The sequence below is a fragment of the Artemia sp. Qi Xiang Cuo genome, chromosome 6 (assembly GCF_049724085.1).
Source record: "Artemia sp. Qi Xiang Cuo chromosome 6, ASM4972408v1, whole genome shotgun sequence".
Classification (NCBI taxonomy): Eukaryota; Metazoa; Arthropoda; class Branchiopoda; order Anostraca; family Artemiidae; genus Artemia; species Artemia sp. Qi Xiang Cuo.
Window position 1 is genome coordinate 24728087 of NC_142799.1, and position 17562 is coordinate 24745648.

The window sequence follows — 17562 nt, forward strand, 5'->3', positions numbered from 1 at the left end:
AAAATGAAAAATTCCACACTTTTGTAGATAAGAGCTTGAAACCATTACAGTAGGGTTCTCTGATACGCCGAATATGATGGTGTGATTTTCATTAAGGTTCTGTAACTTTTAGGGGTCTTTCCCCCTTTTTTCGAAAATCAGCCAAATTTTCTCAGGCGCGTAACTTTTGATGGGTAAAATTAAACTTGATGCAACTTATATATTTGAAATCAGAATTAAAATCTGATTCTTTTGATGTATCTATTGGTACCAAAATTCCGTTTTTTAGAGTTTCGGTTATCATTGAGCCGGGTCGCTCCTTACTTACAGTTCGTTACCACGAACTGTTTGATGCACAGAAATGTTTGGTGTTTTTTCCTTTAGTTGTTACTTTCTTAAAATTACCTACTAGAATGAAAGTTTATGCTACTGCCCAAAGAGAATGGGAAGTCGATGAGAGGCTACTTAGTCTCTGAAAAGGAATAATAAACGCCATCTAACGTTACAAAAAATTGAATATACAAGTAGGTAACCAGGCCCAATTTTTTTCTAATAAGCAATAAAAAAAAGTTCAAGAACAAAAAAATCTGACTACTTTAAGGAAATGTCAGTATAGTACTATATGCATAAGTATCCAATTTGGCATTCTGCAAGCATCCATAATTTATAATTACAGATTTGCTACTTTAAAATTTGTATTTGTGTAATTCAATTCAATTTATTCGAATAAAAACATAACACAAACATCAATAACAATAAAGATCCTAGAAGAGAATTTGTTAAGGACCAAATAAAGAAAAAAAAAATCAAAATAACACTGAAAAAATTGATAGAAGAATAAAATATGGGTAATTAAAGCAAATTGGTTAAAAATTGAAAGATTAAATTATATTATCAAGTTTGGTTACATTTTTATACAGCTTCCAGAAAATTGTGGCTAGTTCAACACTGGAGGGTATTTTGTTCCATTGAATAATGATTTTGTAAATGGGAGATTGCTGGGCAGCACTAGAAACGCATTTAGGAATTATAAAGGCTCTATTCGATGAACGGAGACAGTGGGCTTCCGAATTATTAATGTTATAATAGGTTAGTAGTTGAGGTGGAAGATTATTGTGGAAAGCAGAGTAAGCAAGCGATTAGTTTAGTTTTTGTATGATTTGATCAAGTGGAGCTATGCCAAAACCTGAATACAAATCACGGGTTGGATATAGAAGGGGAAGCTGAAAAACTGTTTTAATGGGACGGTTTTGGGCAAATCTGTGTTTTTTAATGAAAGACCGTTTGTATTTCTCCAAACTGATCCGCAATAAGAAAGGTAAGGAAAAATAAAGGAATAATAGAGGGTAACTAGGATGTCAGGAGGAAGAAAATAATTCACATGGTTAATCCTAGCTACTTGTCTCAAAATTATTTTTGTGACGTAAGAAATATGATTAGAGAAGGACAAGCATGAGTCAATAAATACACCAAGAAACTTGGCAACCTCCACTTGTGGGAGGATGTCGGAGGAGTACTTGAGACCAAGAACAGGTTGAATTACGTCTTTGTTGTATGGGGCTCTGAATAATACTATCTGACTTTTTTTTGCTATTAATGGTCATGTTATTCGTAAGGCACCACGCCTGGACTCAGTTCAGAAGGACTTGGGCAGAAGTTATTGCCGATGGTAAATTGGTGCCAGTGATGAAGAAGTTGCTGTCATCAGCAAATAATACAGGATACACTGAAAGGCCCAGGTCCATAACAAGATCATTGATATATAGGAGAAATAAAATAGGGCCTAGAACGGAGCCTTGTGGGACACCCCTCCGAACAGATAAGATCTGAGAGGAAGCTCCACCTAAGCTCACACCCTGTATCCTTCCTGATAGATAATAATCAAGCCAGGAGACAGGAATAACTCGAATATCTCAACTATTTAATTTACTTATGAAGATACTATGATGGACCGTGTTGAATGCCTTAGAAAAATCGAAAAACAAACCCAATACAGTTTTTTTAAGGTAGAGTTGTGAGCGTATGAATTGTGTGGCGTCAATTAGAGCATGTGGAGCTGAAAATTTCGGCCTAAAGCCATATTGGTGTGGAGAAATCAAGGAAACAGAGTGCTGACTGTCAAACAGAAAGGGAGACACGTCTGAAGATGACTCTCTCGAGCACTTTGGATATAACAGGGAGAATTGAGATTGAACGATAATTACCTATCTCAGTTGGATCGTCCTTTTTAAGAACTGGGATAACAATGGCTGACTTTAGTAAATCAGGGAAAACTCCGTGGGTTAAAGATAGGTTGTCAATATGCTTGATGGGCTCGCAAACAAAAGGAGATATGGTCTTTAGGAGCTTATTACTTAATCCAAGACAGTCAGGTGTAAAACTATTAGGAAGAGAACCGATGATTTGAAGTACCTCATTGCTATCAGTTGGGCAGAAAAACATGGATCTAGAATTGAAGCAAGGGAATACAGCCTGTAAGGAGGAGCGGGAATCAGATTGGGGAACATTAGAAAAATAATTATTAAATGCGTCAGGTGCATGTAAAGGGTCAATTAATCTACCATTTGTGTCTTTAAGGCGAATAGGTATAGACTTTGATTTTCTATTTTTTTAGAGTATATCATTAATGGCGGGCGATATATTGTTAAGATTTCTTTGTAACTGAAAATTATTGCAAAATAACAATTTTTCTTCGCTTCGCGGCTAAGTTTAGTGAACAAGATTTAATTATTTTTGTAATTTGAAAGTTCAATATCCCTACAGAGTCTACGAGGTATCTTACGCAATTTGTATTTACGATACGATAAGACAATGAGGCTACGTGACATCCAGGGGCATATAGGGATAGTTTTCCGGTTAGGTTTACGAATAGGAAAAATTGAGTGGATAATCTCACTAAGCCGTTCCGCAAAATCATTTGTGGCACAATTTGCCTCTTGACAATTTAAAACATCGGACCAGTCAGTGGTTCTTAGGCAATCGATAAAATTGGTTATATTTGCAGAGCTGTAATTTCTAGTAGGCGTTGGGATATTAATTCTAGATTGTAGAGGTAGTGGTTGTGAAGGTAGTGACAAGTAAATAGGAAAATGGTCTGACAGATCCGAAAATATTATATTTGAGTACTGGTCATTTCCCTGGGAAGTGTATACAAAAATTTTATCAATTAATGTTGAGGTTGATCTCACATGATCAACTCTGCTGGGTAAAAAAATTATGGGTAGAAAATCATTCGCGGTCACTATTCAAAGAAGGTGTCAAATTCAACATTGTTACCAAAATTGAGTAGTTTACAATTAAAGTCCCCAAGAACTATTGCCTTTTTATGGGGTAGATTAATAAAATTAGAAAAATCATCTTACAGATTACAAAAACATGAGGTCGGAAATGGTGGAGGTTTATAAAATAAGGAGAGTATATAGGAATTTTGGCCGATAACTATGTTAACAATTATTGAATAAATACATCTGAGATTTATTTGTGTAGAGAAAACAGATTCGCACTCTGATAGCCTGGTAAAATTTACATTCGAACGGATGTAAAGTGAGATACCCCCAGAACACTTAGTCAATCGCCTTGGCATATGGGTTATTTGGTAACCAGGGAGTAAGAAATCACTAGTGTCATCATTATCGGAAAGCCATGTCTCTGTTAATCCTATTACGTCAAAAGGACAGACACCATTGAATGAAATTAAATCTTTAAACTTGAGCCACTTATCCCGGACGCTTCTGATGTTGAAACAAAGAACATTAAGGGAATTATTATTTACTAGTTTTGGCTTCACATTGGTAGCAAAATCGAGAATATCAAGGTAATTACAACTAGCATGAGTTAAGGTACCATTGGGGCTGCTTATAGGGTTGGCATGCTGAATACCTTCTATATCGGAATAATTAAAAGCAATGTTATTAGAAAGGGATAAATTAGGTAAAAACGAAAAGTCACATTAAATAGTCATCAAGCATTCTTGTTAGGTATCTTCTCACTTGGGTTTTGCTTTGAACATTATCCTCGCCCGAAGAGACTTCGTGAGGGGTCGTCAATTTCTGTGTTACTGTGTTGGTCAGCTTTTTTTTGTTTTTTTGTTGTTTTTTTGCTATGGCTTGGTGCTTCTACCATCGTTTCAAGTGCTGGTGATTCTTTCAAATTTCTAGGGGACTAGTAACAGTCGGAATCGTAGAAAATGTTGAGTTAGAATGGCATTCCATGCCTTCTTTGAAGGATAAAAGTTGGACCGGAGCTTTTTGCCAGATTTCCTCTCCTAGGAGCGTAGTAATGGCCTTTTTTAAGGATATTTTTTAGTTCAACTGGTTCACTGCCAACCTCAATAAGATGGGAAACGGTGACGTATGTGACTAACCTTTGCCATTCTTGATTATGATGATGAATAACATGTGGATGTGATAAAACTGGAATTTGGGAAGAGGAAGGCTGCGATTTGGCCTCAAGTTCAGGAAATTGAGTGGACCATTGGGTAACTGAGAAGCCTTTATCTATTGGGAGTGGTACCTTTTTCCTCTGGTTCTTTAAAATTTCACTTTGACTATTTAAGGGTTGACTTAGAGTTGATTGTCTAGGGCTTGTAGCAGCTACGATGGAGATGGGGAGGCTCAATCTCACAGAGGTCTGGAGGATTTCGGCTCTCTTATGATAGGCTGGAGAAAGTTGCTTCTCAAGTGCCATGTGCCCCTTATTATTTACGAGTTTTACAGTAGGGTCTTTTTCGGTGCAATTTTCTGTAACGTGGCTAGGTTTACCACATTTTTGACATGATTGGAGTGACTGTTTACAATTATTTTTGCTATGACCATGAGCTAGGCAAATTGCACATTGTAGGGGCTTTGGTTTAAAGGACTTATGGCGAAGGGCCATACCATACAGAAAAACTTCTCTTTGCAACTCATTTTTGCATACAATGAGCACTGAGCGACTGGGTACAAGGTTACCATCATTTTTAAAGCTGAATCTTGTGGCTGTTGATGGCTGGACCGGAGGACCCGAAGAATCAAGTAGTTCAGCTGTAAATTCCTCTATTGGTATACCGGTGTCAACACCATAAACCACGTATTTAAAGGACTTTTCTAGTTCTTTAGAAGGGTCAAATATTTTGGAACCCTTAATAATTAAGTCCATTGACCTTTAAAGGACTGAATCTGCAACCTTGCGAGATGTAATGTATATATCATTCAAGCTACCTTTCTTGGGAATTCCTTCAAAGTGTATTTAACTTGTAAAAATATAGGATATCTGAAATCAATTGAATACTCCCTAGTCCAGGTTCCACTACGGGTTTTATTGATGTTGAAAATGTAATAGCAGCTCTGATCTAAAGAGCTAGGAAGTGATTCAATTGGTTAGGAATCATCAGGGCGTGATATAATCTTAGGTTGGGGTTCTTCAGGGGGTGATCTAATTGCATCACTTTTTCTTTTTTTGCCAGGGGTTTCACCGGTACTTTTAGCTTGAAGGATGTTTAGGGTTTGTATTCCCTTAAGATGTGTGGTTGATTTAGAAGTAGGAGTTGGGGGGGGGGGTTCTAGTTAATTGTATTTTGGAAGGCAGTACAGGTGAGACATCCGTGTCTTTTTCAGGAGCTTCCTTAGTGGCAAACATGAGCTATTTGGAACTAAAAATCTCATCTCTTATTTCTTTCACTTTTCAGAACTATAATAAAAATCCTATTATCCAATTAACAAGAACCAATGTCACTAATATTACTTAGGAGAGTTCAGGGACATGTAAAGTCTGTAAATATTCAAGTTACACACGGGGAATTTCGACTGGCAAATACCAAGAGTGAAAACACCAATTAGATGTTAACACAGCGGAAGCAAGTTCATAACTCCAGCAATTGTTATGGCTTTTTTTTATGTAAGCGCAGATTTGCAAAAATAATTTCATATGGTAAGAAATTAAGTTGTATCAATCCCATAAGCTATATATTATTTCCAGTAAAATAAAATGTCTCTCATTTTTGTTATTGATATTCTAATTTGATTTTGTTTACAATTTCTTTTCAGATTTCATGCAGCTTTCATGCTCGTTATTGATATTTCTAATTTGATTTTGTTTACAATTTCTTTTCAGATTTCATGCAACTACACTCGAATTGACATAGTTGGAAATTGTTTAATGTCGTTGCTTGTACCTGATTATGAATTGTGTTTGTCAATTGTATCATTTGTTGAGCATTTAAGAAGGAATTTTGGTTTAATAGACTCTGTTATTCATTCTCCTAATTATGAGCTCTTGGTAAGTACCTTTTTTTTCTTTTTCTTTTTGGAGGGATTCAATTTTTGAGATTTCGGAACCTGATAAATTAAAAAAAAAACTAAAAAGTGCGTTATCAAAATCTAATTTCACCATTGTTTTTAGTGCGTATACAAGCCTTTTTCTTAAACCTTTAATCCCATAAGATCCATGCAAAGAATTTTTTTTACCGGACGGCATTTAGGGGGAGGGGCAAAAAAAAAAATCAGGTGATCAGGTGATCTGGTGTGAAAATCAGGTGAATCGCATGAAGATCATCGAAAACCATTGGCAGCTATTTGTGAGATGTGTTTTCATTTGATATTTTCGTTTGGCTGAGAAATCATTTGAGGCTCCATTAAATTATCTAAAGTATTGCATAGCTGCACACCGAATATTAAGGGGAGGTTTGTGGAAATTCTATTTTTTTTTGTTAAATCATTTGAGGCTTCATTAAATTATCTGAAGTATTGCATAGCTGCACACCGAATATTAAGGGGAGGTTTGTGGAAATTCTACAGAGGATTGAGGAGTGATGTAGCTTCAAAAGGCTTTTTGGCCTAATTTTTTTTTGTTAAATCATTTGAGGCTTCATTAAATTATCTAAAGTATTGCATAGCTTCAAACCGAATATTAAGGGGAGGTTTGTGGAAACTTCTACAGAGGGTTGAAGAGTGATGAAGCTTCAGAAGACTTTTGGGCCTAATTTTTTTTGTTAAGTCAATTGAGGCTTCATTAAATTATCTAAAGTATTGCATAGCTGCACACCGAATATTAAGGGGAGGTTTGTGGAAATTCTAAATTTTTTTGTTAAATCATTTGAGGCTTCATTAAATTATCTAAAGTATTGCATAGCTGCACACCGAATATTAAGGGGAGGTTTGTGGAAATTCTACAGAGGATTGAGGAGTGATGAAGCTTCAAAAGGCTTTTTGGCCTAATTTTTTTTTGTTAAATCATTTGAGGCTTCATTAAATTATCTAAAGTATTGCATAGCTGCACACCGAATATTAAGGGGAGGTTTGTGGAAATTCTACAGAGGATTGAGGAGTGATGAAGCTTCAAAAGGCTTTTTGGCCTAATTTTTTTTGTTAAATCATTTGAGGCTTCATTAAATTATCTCAAGTATTGCATAGCTACACACCGAATATTAAGGGGAGGTTTGTGGAAACTTCTACAGAGGGTTGAAGAGTGATGAAGCTTCAGAAGACTTTTTGGCCTAATTTTTTTTGTTAAGTCATTTGAGGCTTCATTAAATTATCTTAAGTATTGCATAGCTGCACACCGAATATTAAGGGGAGGTTTGTGGAAATTTCTACAGAGGATTGAGGAGTGATGAAGCTTCAAAAGGATTTTTGGCCTAATTTTTTTTTTTGTTAAATCATTTGAGGCTTCATTAAATTATCTAAATTATTTCATATCTGCACACCGAATATTAAGGGGAGGTTTGTGGATATTTCTACAGAGGCGTGAGGAGTGATGAAGCTTCAAAAGTCTTTTTGGCCTAATTTTTTTTTTTGTTAAATCATTTGAGGCTTCATTAAATTATCTAAAGTATTGCATAGCTACACACCGAATATTAAGGGGAGGTTTGTGGAAACTTCTACAGAGGGTTGAAGAGTGATGAAGCTTCAGAAGACTTTTTGGCCTAATTTTTTTTGTTAAGTCATTTGAGGCTTCATTAAATTATCTAAAGTATTGCATAGCTGCACACCGAATATTAAGGTTTGTGGAAATTTCTACAGAGGATTGAGGAGTGATGACGCTTCAAAAGGCTTTTTGGCCTAATTTTTTTTTTTGTTAAATAATTTGAGGCTTCATTAAATTATCTAAAGTATTGCATAGCTGCACACCGAATATTAAGGGGAGGTTTGTAGAAAGTTCTACAGAGCATTGAGGAGTGATGAAGCTTCAAAAGGCTTTTTGGCCTTATTTTCTTTTGTTAAATCATTTGAGGCTTCAATAAATTATCTAAAGTATGACATAGCTGCACACCGAATTTTAAAGGTTGGTTTGTGGTTCTACAGAGGATTGAGGAGTGATGAAGCTTCAGAAGGCTTTTTGGCCTAATTTTTTTTGTTAAATCATTTGAGGCTTCAATAAATTATCTAAAGTATTGCATAGCTGCACACCGAATATTAAGGGGAGGTTTGTGGAAATTTCTACAGAGGATTGAGGAGTGATGAAGCTTCAAAAGGCTTTTTGGCCTAATTTTTTTTTTTTTTAAATAATTTGAGGCTTAATTAAATTATATAAAGTATTGCATAGCTGCACCCCGAATATTAAGGGGAGGTTTGTGGAAATTCTACAGAGGATTGAGGAGTGATGAAGCTTCAAAAGGCTTTTTGGCCTAATTTTTTTTTGTTAAATCATTTGAGGCTTCATTAAATTATCTAAAGTATTGCATAGCTGCACACCGAATATTAAGGGGAGGTTTGTGGAAATTCTACAGAGGATTGAGGAGTGATGAAGCTTCAAAAGGATTTTTGGCCTAATTTTTTTTTTGTTAAATCATTTGAGGCTTCATTAAATTATCTAAAGTATTGCATAGCTGCACACCGAATATTAAGGGGAGGTTTGTGGAAATTCTACAGAGGATTGAGGAGTGATGAAGCTTCAAAAGGCTTTTTGGCCTAATTTTTTTTTGTTAAATCATTTGAGGCTTCATTAAATTATCCAAAGTATTGCATAGCTACACACCGAATATTAAGGGGAGGTTTGTGGAAACTTCTACAGAGGGTTGAAGAGTGATGAAGCTTCAGAAGACTTTTTGGCCTAATTTTTTTTGTTAAGTCATTTGAGGCTTCATTAAATTCTCTAAAGTATTGCATAGCTGCACACCGAATATTTAGGGTTGTGGAAATTTCTACAGAGGATTGAGGAGTGATGACGCTTCAAAAGGCTTTTTGGCCTAATTTTTTTTTTGTTAAATCATTTGGGGCTTCATTAAATTATATAAAGTATTGCATAGCTGCACACCGAATATTAAGGGGAGGTTTGTAGAAAGTTCTACAGAGCATTGAGGAGTGATGAAGCTTCAAAAGGCTTTTTGGCCTTATTTTCTTTTGTTAAATCATTTGAGGCTTCAATAAATTATCTAAAGTATGACATAGCTGCACACCGAATTTTAAAGGTTGGTTTGTGGTTCTACAGAGGATTGAGGAGTGATGAAGCTTCAGAAGGCTTTTTGGCCTAATTTTTTTTGTTAAATCATTTGAGGCTTCAATAAATTATCTAAAGTATTGCATAGCTGCACACCGAATATTAAGGGGAGGTTTGTGGAAATTTCTACAGAGGATTGAGGAGTGATGAAGATTCAAAAGGCTTTTTGGCCTTTTTTTTTTTTTTTTTTTAAATCATTTGAGGCTTCATTAAATTATCTAAAGTATTACATAGCTGCACACCGAATTTTAAGGGGAGGTTTGTGGAAACTTCTACTGAGGATTGAGGAGTGATGAAGCTTCAGAAGGCTTTTTTGCCTAATTTTTTTTGTTAAATCATTTGAGGCTTCATTAAATTATCTAAAGTATTGCATAGCTGCTCACCGAATATTAAGGGGAGGTTTGTGGAAATTTCTACAGAGGGTTGAGGAGTGATGAAGCTTCAAAAGGTTCTTTGGCCTAATTTTCTAAATTTATGTCAAATGTCCTTCACATCCATCTGGATCAGGGGTGGATGTGTATTTACTGTTTAAAATTCCTTCATTTAGTGAAGTGTACTGGGATTTAAAACCTAATATGGTGGCTGGATTGTAAAATAAGAGATAGGTGAGACTGTTGGGGAAAGAGGTTTACCTTAAGAAAAGGGTTTTTCCAAAGAGCTTAGACCTATCCACGCAAGCAGAATTTCGTCTTGGTGGGTGATAGAATTTCAAATGCTGATTTTAGAGCATCTTTCTATGGGAACTAGGGGAAGGGGAATGTCTCAAAAAGAGTAGTTTTAGATTCAAATTTTTCAACTATGTGGTAGGTCGAATTCTCCAGATCACTAAATAGGGAGAGGGGGTAGTTTTTACAACCCAGCTTTCCTACATTTGTATAGTAAATTTGAACTAAGACTGCAATATGGGTTAAAAAGGTATAATAACTTCCCTATTATTGTGGAAATTGTACGAATGTAGAATAGAAGATTACATCCGTAAGTTTACTTGCTTGGGGGTGGGATGTATCCCACGATCAATTATTGGAAACTTAGAATTAAAAAAATGGGGGGGGGGGGCTGATATGAGTGGTAGTCCCCCCATATTAAGGATAATATGAGGGGGCTGATTACAGCGAATATGCCCAGATATGTCCTTTTATTCTTGAAGTTGCATGGCAAAAAGCTAATAGTGTAAAGATGTAACTGCCTTATATTTGGACGACTTTGAATATGATATTAAAATGACAAATCAAATGGAAAGCAGCTTTTTCTTTCAAATAAAAGCAAAAAGTGACGTATTCGCACTCTGTTCTATTCATGGGCATTGTAGCATAAAGATTGTGGATGGATGGGTGACAGCCCCCTTATATACATGATAATTAAAAGATTTCGAATTTTATATGAATTGACCCTGAAGTCATGTAGGTAAAGACTCAAGAAAATATTATAATTGTGAAAAATGATTAATTTAGTGTTTTTGATTAATGATTAATGTTCATGATTAGTGTTTTTTTTTGCTATCAGTAAAATATATTTTTATTAACTGTACCTATTTATATATTGATATAGAAATAAAATGCATATAATTCGATTTTATTTCTAGGAAGGCAGTATATTTGATTGCTTTATATTGCGGGATGTTGACGGTGGAGGGGCCTTTCAGTTAGACGTGGCTGATGAAACTGCTAGCGGACATATGATGTATTGTCGACTCCATAAAGAAAAAGTGATTAGATGGGTATCAGGATTTTTTGTTCTACGGTAATTTTTTTTTATTTTCTTTTGTTATTTATTGTTTTTCTTAATTATTAATCTGAATATTTTAAAAATATATAATATTTATTACCATTCATAATGAATATATTTATTCCGCCATAACTCCCTTACATATGGTTTTGGGAATGTGGAGTAGCGGAGATTTCCACTATCTTTAGCGGAGTTTTCACCAGCTCCAACTAAAAATTTTAACTGACTCTTTCTTTTTGAAAACAATCAGGAGCTGACACAGAAATAATGTTTGGGGGGGGGGCAGTGATGAAACTTAAATTCCTCCGTTTGTATTTTTCGTTGCATCAAACTTTAAATTTCAACCCTATGGTGTGAGGGGGCTCGTGCCCCTAAATCCACCCTCTTGACCCACCCCTCGAAACAATGGGAGACATGGGGGAAAAAAGCATGAAACTGTTGTGAAAATCTAAAGATCATGATTAAAACCTATTTACACATTGCCTGCGCATGAAGTTAAAGGATCCAAGATGAGCTCGAAGACCAAGAACAATGAAAGTGAAATCCGATTGTTTGAGTGGTATAAATGGATAGTGGTTGTGGTATTGAGTGTTTGAGTGGTATAAAGTATAAATGGAAATGTATACCTTAAAAAATCAAAAAAAAAATCTGGAATTCAATTTATAATTAAAAATACCTCCATATGCAGTTGGACAATTTTGGTAGAAGCGTAGAAACATGGGTGAAAATTCAGCAAAAAATAGGCTAAAAATACATAGTACCAAGCAGTTTAATAAGGTTTGACCTTCGGAAGCTTAGTTTTGGTACTTGTATGATATACGCCCTACCGCTCAAGTTTTTCATATACTGACGCATTATAGAACCGTTTTTTTTTCGTTAGTTCTTTTCAGCATAGCGTGAGACAAGACAAAGAGAAGTGACGGAGTAGATGGAAAATATATTTTATTAGGATTGAGCGTCAGAGAAATGTGTTAGAAGAACATTAGGTAGGGCGTCTATCATACAAGTACCGTAGTTTTAAATAAAGAGATTGCTAATGTTTGAATTTTTACGGAAAAAAGGGGTTTTCAAAATTTAACTAAGTACTGAGTAACGTGGCGAAAGTGCATTCTTAATGTAGTGAATATTTGTGAGAAAAGGTATTTGATAGAAAGAGTTTGATTTCTAAAAGGAGGAATGGTTCTCCCCTTTGTAAGAAGGAGGATGAAAATCTGGACTATTTTCTTTGGGAGTGCTTGGTGATTTCTGATCTCATGACATAATATTTACAGGAGATTAATGTGTGGCTTCTTGATATTCTTCAATGTTGTAATCCAACGACAATAACTCGAATCGGTGTATATATAGATGCATGTTTGGAACGAAGAAAAAGTATATGTGTTTAAGTCATTTTTTATATAATCTCACGACAATAACGATAAAACGACAATTTCGCTGTTTTCGAAATCAAGAGTCAAGGAGAAGTGAAGTTAAAACTGAGTCAACTGAAAACCGAATTAAGGGCTTTTCAATTTTTCGTTCACTAAGCACAATACAAATTCCTGAGTAAGCGATAAGCCGGCCTTTTATTTTTCTTTAAACTCCGTTTTTTGTGTGCTTTGTAATTTGTTTGGCTGGCGATTTGTTCATTTTATATACATTTTTTGTGTATATGGCCCCAGGGCTTTTGATAACATAGATAACGCTATCCACTTTTTCATAGTTTTTCCATAATGTTGTATCTTTTATCGGTATGTAAAACATTTCTACAACCCCGTTTATTTCACTAATAGCCTCTTTTCTTTATCTTTTCAAGGGGAAGAGTACTTCAATGTTTCACAGAAGCTAAAGCTCCTCACGCCAAATGGGATATCCCACTTCGAGAATCAGGAATGAGCGTGACTCTTGGATCAAATACAAATTATCGCCCAAACACAATTGAGCTTTGGTATCAAAGTAAAACCGTGTTAATTTTGGCCGCTTCCAGTTCAGAAGAAGCTTACAAATGGTTTATTAAGATTAGCCGAACCCTTGACGCTCTGTCACCGGTGGTAAGTCAATCCGCGTTGTTGGTATGGGACTGTGGAGTACATATTTAAAAGTACGGCTCATTAAAGGCTGATTGCTATAGACTTAGAATAAAAAAGCAAAACCTTACTTTAAAAAAAGTCGAAAATACCCTTACATATAAAAATAATCTTAATAACTAAATAACAACAGCTTTTATAAAACAAAACAATCTTAAAAATCAACCGCTACCACAAATATGAAAAGACTATAGGAGTGAACTTCCAATTACCTGGTACCACAAGCTATGGTATTTTGAAATACACTTTTATTACTTAGAAAGGAACAGCGCAACCTTTTTATCTATGGCTCTTCAATATCTTCCCGCTCTACCCGCTTTATGCTGTTTGAAAAATTAAAAATGTAATGTAAAATCTGATCAGGTCATGAACAGGTCGGGTCACTGACTGGTCGTGTCACGGGTCATGGACAGGTCGGGTCATAAACCGGCCAGGCCCCGGGTCATGGACAGGACGGGTTACAGCTCATGGGCAGGTCGGGTCATGAACAGGTCGGGTCGGTTCATGGACAGGTCGGGTCACGGGTCATGGACAGGGCGGGTCACGGGTCATGGACAGTCTCATCTTTATCCAAAGCTACTGTTGTATCTTTTCTCTTCTAGTTTGTCAGAAAATTTGGTTTAACGAACGTAAACACTAGAGGCAACAACAACAAACAAGTTCGCAACACAAACACCAACACAAACAACGCCACAACACAACAACAAAGCGCTAGGAAAGACAACAACAACTTTAGAGCTCTCCGATTGGACATCAAGGAATTTAAAATCCACTAGTGCTGCAAGGAGTATAGGGGCGATCAATTTTTAAGGCATACAAAAATATTATTATGTATTTACATTGGTATGCAAAAAAACTAAATCTACGAATATTTTATTAAAACAAAAAGATAAACTATACAATGTTTCGAGTAATCCGGTCCTCAATTGGTAGTAAGTATTCAATATCTGTTAAAAGTGGCATTTAGTCGATTTAGACGTTTCGATGTAGTCGATCTATACTAATTAGGATAAATTTCAATCAGTTGTACCGATCTGCTTTGGTCTATATTATAAATTGCTCTCAATGAAAAAGGGCGATAAAAATTAACATGGTAGTGAAGTCTAAATAAAGGCAACATTTTGAATGATTGTAATAAGCTTTGCAATTTTAGTAATTTTTCCGGGGGCCAAAAAGTATGTGTAACTTAAGGGTGAGAATCGGTTCTAGTATTGACAAAAACACCATCTACATCTAGCGTTTGGCTACACTTGGCACTTTTTTCAGTGTAATAATAAGAACAATTAATTTAATTTGTGCAGTTCGTAAAATTAGTGTAGTAACAAGCGCCTGATCTCATTTCCCGACAAAGAAACGATTGTAGAGCTTGAAAAAATGCCTAGTATCGCGAAACGCTAGATGGCGCTAATAATTTTTTGCCGATACTGGCGCCAGTTTCCACTTTTATAAGTTATCACATCCTCATTGAGCTAGTGGATGTGTTACTTTAACCTCTTATGCTAACATGCCCACGTGTAGTTGACCGTGTCTGCTTCACATGGTTAGAACTACAGTTAAACAAGTAATACCAATTAACTAGTAGATATTGTGCTTCTTCCGTGTTTTTATCATTCGTGTATATATGAATTTCTCAAGTCTAAAGAGCAGATAACAAAGTATGGTGTCACTAAATCTTTCCGAGAGCTTGAACATACGGCACATAGTTAATCCTGAACGGTAGGTTTCTTCGAGTTATTTACATTAAAGGAAAGATTAAAGATTGACATCAAAATAATATTATGTAATACATTATTGGAACCTTTTAATATGAAACATACCTTGAATAAAAAAAGTTTAACGTAAAATTTCGGTTCTGGGAGATTTGAATCCCGCTAAGGAGCAGTAGCAGCAAATTGTTTCCATTTTTAATTTTGGCTTCGTTATTCACTCTAATTTATGTTCCTTTTATTTTATCGTTTTTTGTTTTGATTAATTTCCAACCTCTGTTGTTAGGTGTCACATTTCTTCTGATTTTAGAATGATAAATTACCTTTCTTTAATGGATCTTTAATAATGTAGTAAGGAATTTTATTAAATTATACTTATTAAATTATTTTTATTAAATTATTAAATGAATCCCAATCATTAGTATGATTCCCAGTAAGTAATAAAAGATCTAAAGCCGAACTGGTCAGCCATGACAGAAAAAATATAAATACGACACACGGGTCTATGGCAGGTAAATGAAAACGAAGAAAAAAAAACAAAAACGAATATTTCGAACGTATCAAACAAGGTGTACTCAGAATCGACAAAAAAAAATAAACTAAAACTTAAATCCGTGCTAAAAGCTACCACATACACACCTTACTCATATACGTGGATGGAGCTTCGTCATGTCACTATTGATCTTTAAAAACGTATGCCCGACACACACTTAACAGGCTTTAGCCTTCCCACAAAATAATTGACCAAGGAATAAGTTATTGTGACATAATTTTATGCAAAGCTTTTGATGCCGCTATTCGCTTAGGTTTATTGTTTGAACTAACCCATGGGACATTTTGCAATACTTTGTTTTTATTTTTAAATATGGGTTCCTTTTTTAAAATACTATCATAAATAGGATCAATATTTATATTCCCAGTATCTCAATTAATTGATAAACTTGGAAAAATATGTTTTTTGATTTATAATGCTTCAAGAGCGCATTGAGCGAAACCTTTATCATTGAAAATGGCTGTTGCCTCCTCGAACTGCACAAAATTATCAAGTCATTTCATCATGATTTTCACCTTTTAAAGGTGCGGTTGGCTGATAAATTAAATGGACTTTTATTTGAGAGGTTCCAAGATTCTGATACCTTTTTTACTCGTTTTTATCCTGGTCCTGCTATCAAAAACATTTCATCCAAGTCTTTGACTATTCAGCAAGAAGCAATTTTGGCGAAAGAGCCAAAATTTTGCTTTCCTTCATCGGTTCCTTATTCTAAAATAGTTTCCAAGATGGAGGCTGGTATTATCTCCTCTATTGATAAAGTGGAAGCCCCACAAGAACTTAAAGCCGAAATATTTTTGCAGGTTTATCAATTAATAGGGATACTGGGAATATAAATATTGATCCTATTTATGATTAATGATAGTATTTTAAAAATTGAACTCATATTCAAAAATAAAAATAAAAGTATTACAAATTGCCCTTGGGGTTAGTTCCCCTAAGTGAATAGCAGCATCAAAAGCTTTATATAAAATTATGTCGCAATAACTTATTCCTTGTTCATTTGTTATTTTAAAAGGTTTAATCCAGTTACTTGTGTGAGGTGGTTTCACGAAGGTAGCTCCAAATTGTAAATTTTAAGCAATTGTATATTAAATTTTTAGGTGAGTCTATTTTAGTTTTATGTACATTTTTTAGTTTTATTTTATTTTTTTTGTCTACGCCGAAGACGCCTTGTTTGATACGGTCGAAATATTCGTTTTTGTTTTTTTTTCTTCGTTTTCATTTACTTGCCATAGAACCGTTTTTTGTATTTTTATTTTTTCAGTAAGTACTAGCAATTCCAATCACTGTAATAACAAGCAATAGCAATTCCAATGGTTAATCTATTGACAATGAAGCTCTGTGCTGCACATTTTGTTAACTGATGACTTAGTCATATAATCCGAACAAGGTAAATAAAAGTTGTAGCAAACCGTGGTAGCTATCGTGTTTTGCACACGTTCATGCTACAGCACGTTCATGCAGCTATCTTGTTCACACGTAATCATGCTACACTTTTTGTGACTGGACTTAACCGTATGTTTCGATAAAGTTGAACTAATCCAAGTTGTTTTGCTATTTCTGCTGTTGTAAGTTTCTTCTGTGTATCATCTCGAAAACTTTTATCGGAATAGAAAAATTACTATTTGATTTACTACTAGTAAATCGCGGAGGTCACTTTCAAAGTTATTACTTCACTGATTGAGGTACTACTAATATTGTGCATCTTTTATACCATCAAAAATTTCAACTTTTTTCTTGTGCTTGCCTACGGTTGGACTGACATTACCCCCTATTAGGTTGCTTTATTTATACTGTCGTTAATTTTATTTTAATGTTGTTAAGTAATTTGTTTTTTTTTTTGTAACACATTGCTCTGTTCTTTTGTCTTATTTTCTCCACTGCTCTTTAATTTTGAAAGTGGGTTATAAACAAATATATCTACTGTAGAAAAAAAATTGACTTATTTGATTTAGCACGCTCATTGGTCAGCCTCCAACTACGCATAAGCACTGTTTCTGTTTTCGGTTTCTGTTCTGTTTTCAAAGTACCTGTTTCTGTTCTGTTCATACAAAAAAAAAACAGAAAAAGAACAGAAACAGATGACCTTTTTTTCATTTACCTGTTCTGCTCTGTTTCT

The 17562-nt window shown here is 34.9% G+C and overlaps 1 protein-coding gene across 3 annotated transcripts in view; it reads left to right on the forward strand.

Moving 5' to 3' along the window:
* Positions 1–17562, forward strand: part of LOC148951023 (uncharacterized) — a 115099-nt gene that overhangs the window by 72688 nt on the left and 24849 nt on the right. For all 3 annotated transcript variants that reach the window (XR_016141891.1, XR_016141890.1, XM_089090564.1), the window contains exons 5-7: positions 6070–6234; positions 10976–11133; positions 12914–13148. Coding sequence is in view for 1 of the 3 variants with exons in the window: in XM_089090564.1 (XP_088946690.1) it covers positions 6070–6234; positions 10976–11133; positions 12914–13148 (558 nt within the window). In the remaining 2 variants the exon portion in view is untranslated. The remainder of the gene's footprint in view (positions 1–6069; positions 6235–10975; positions 11134–12913; positions 13149–17562) is intronic.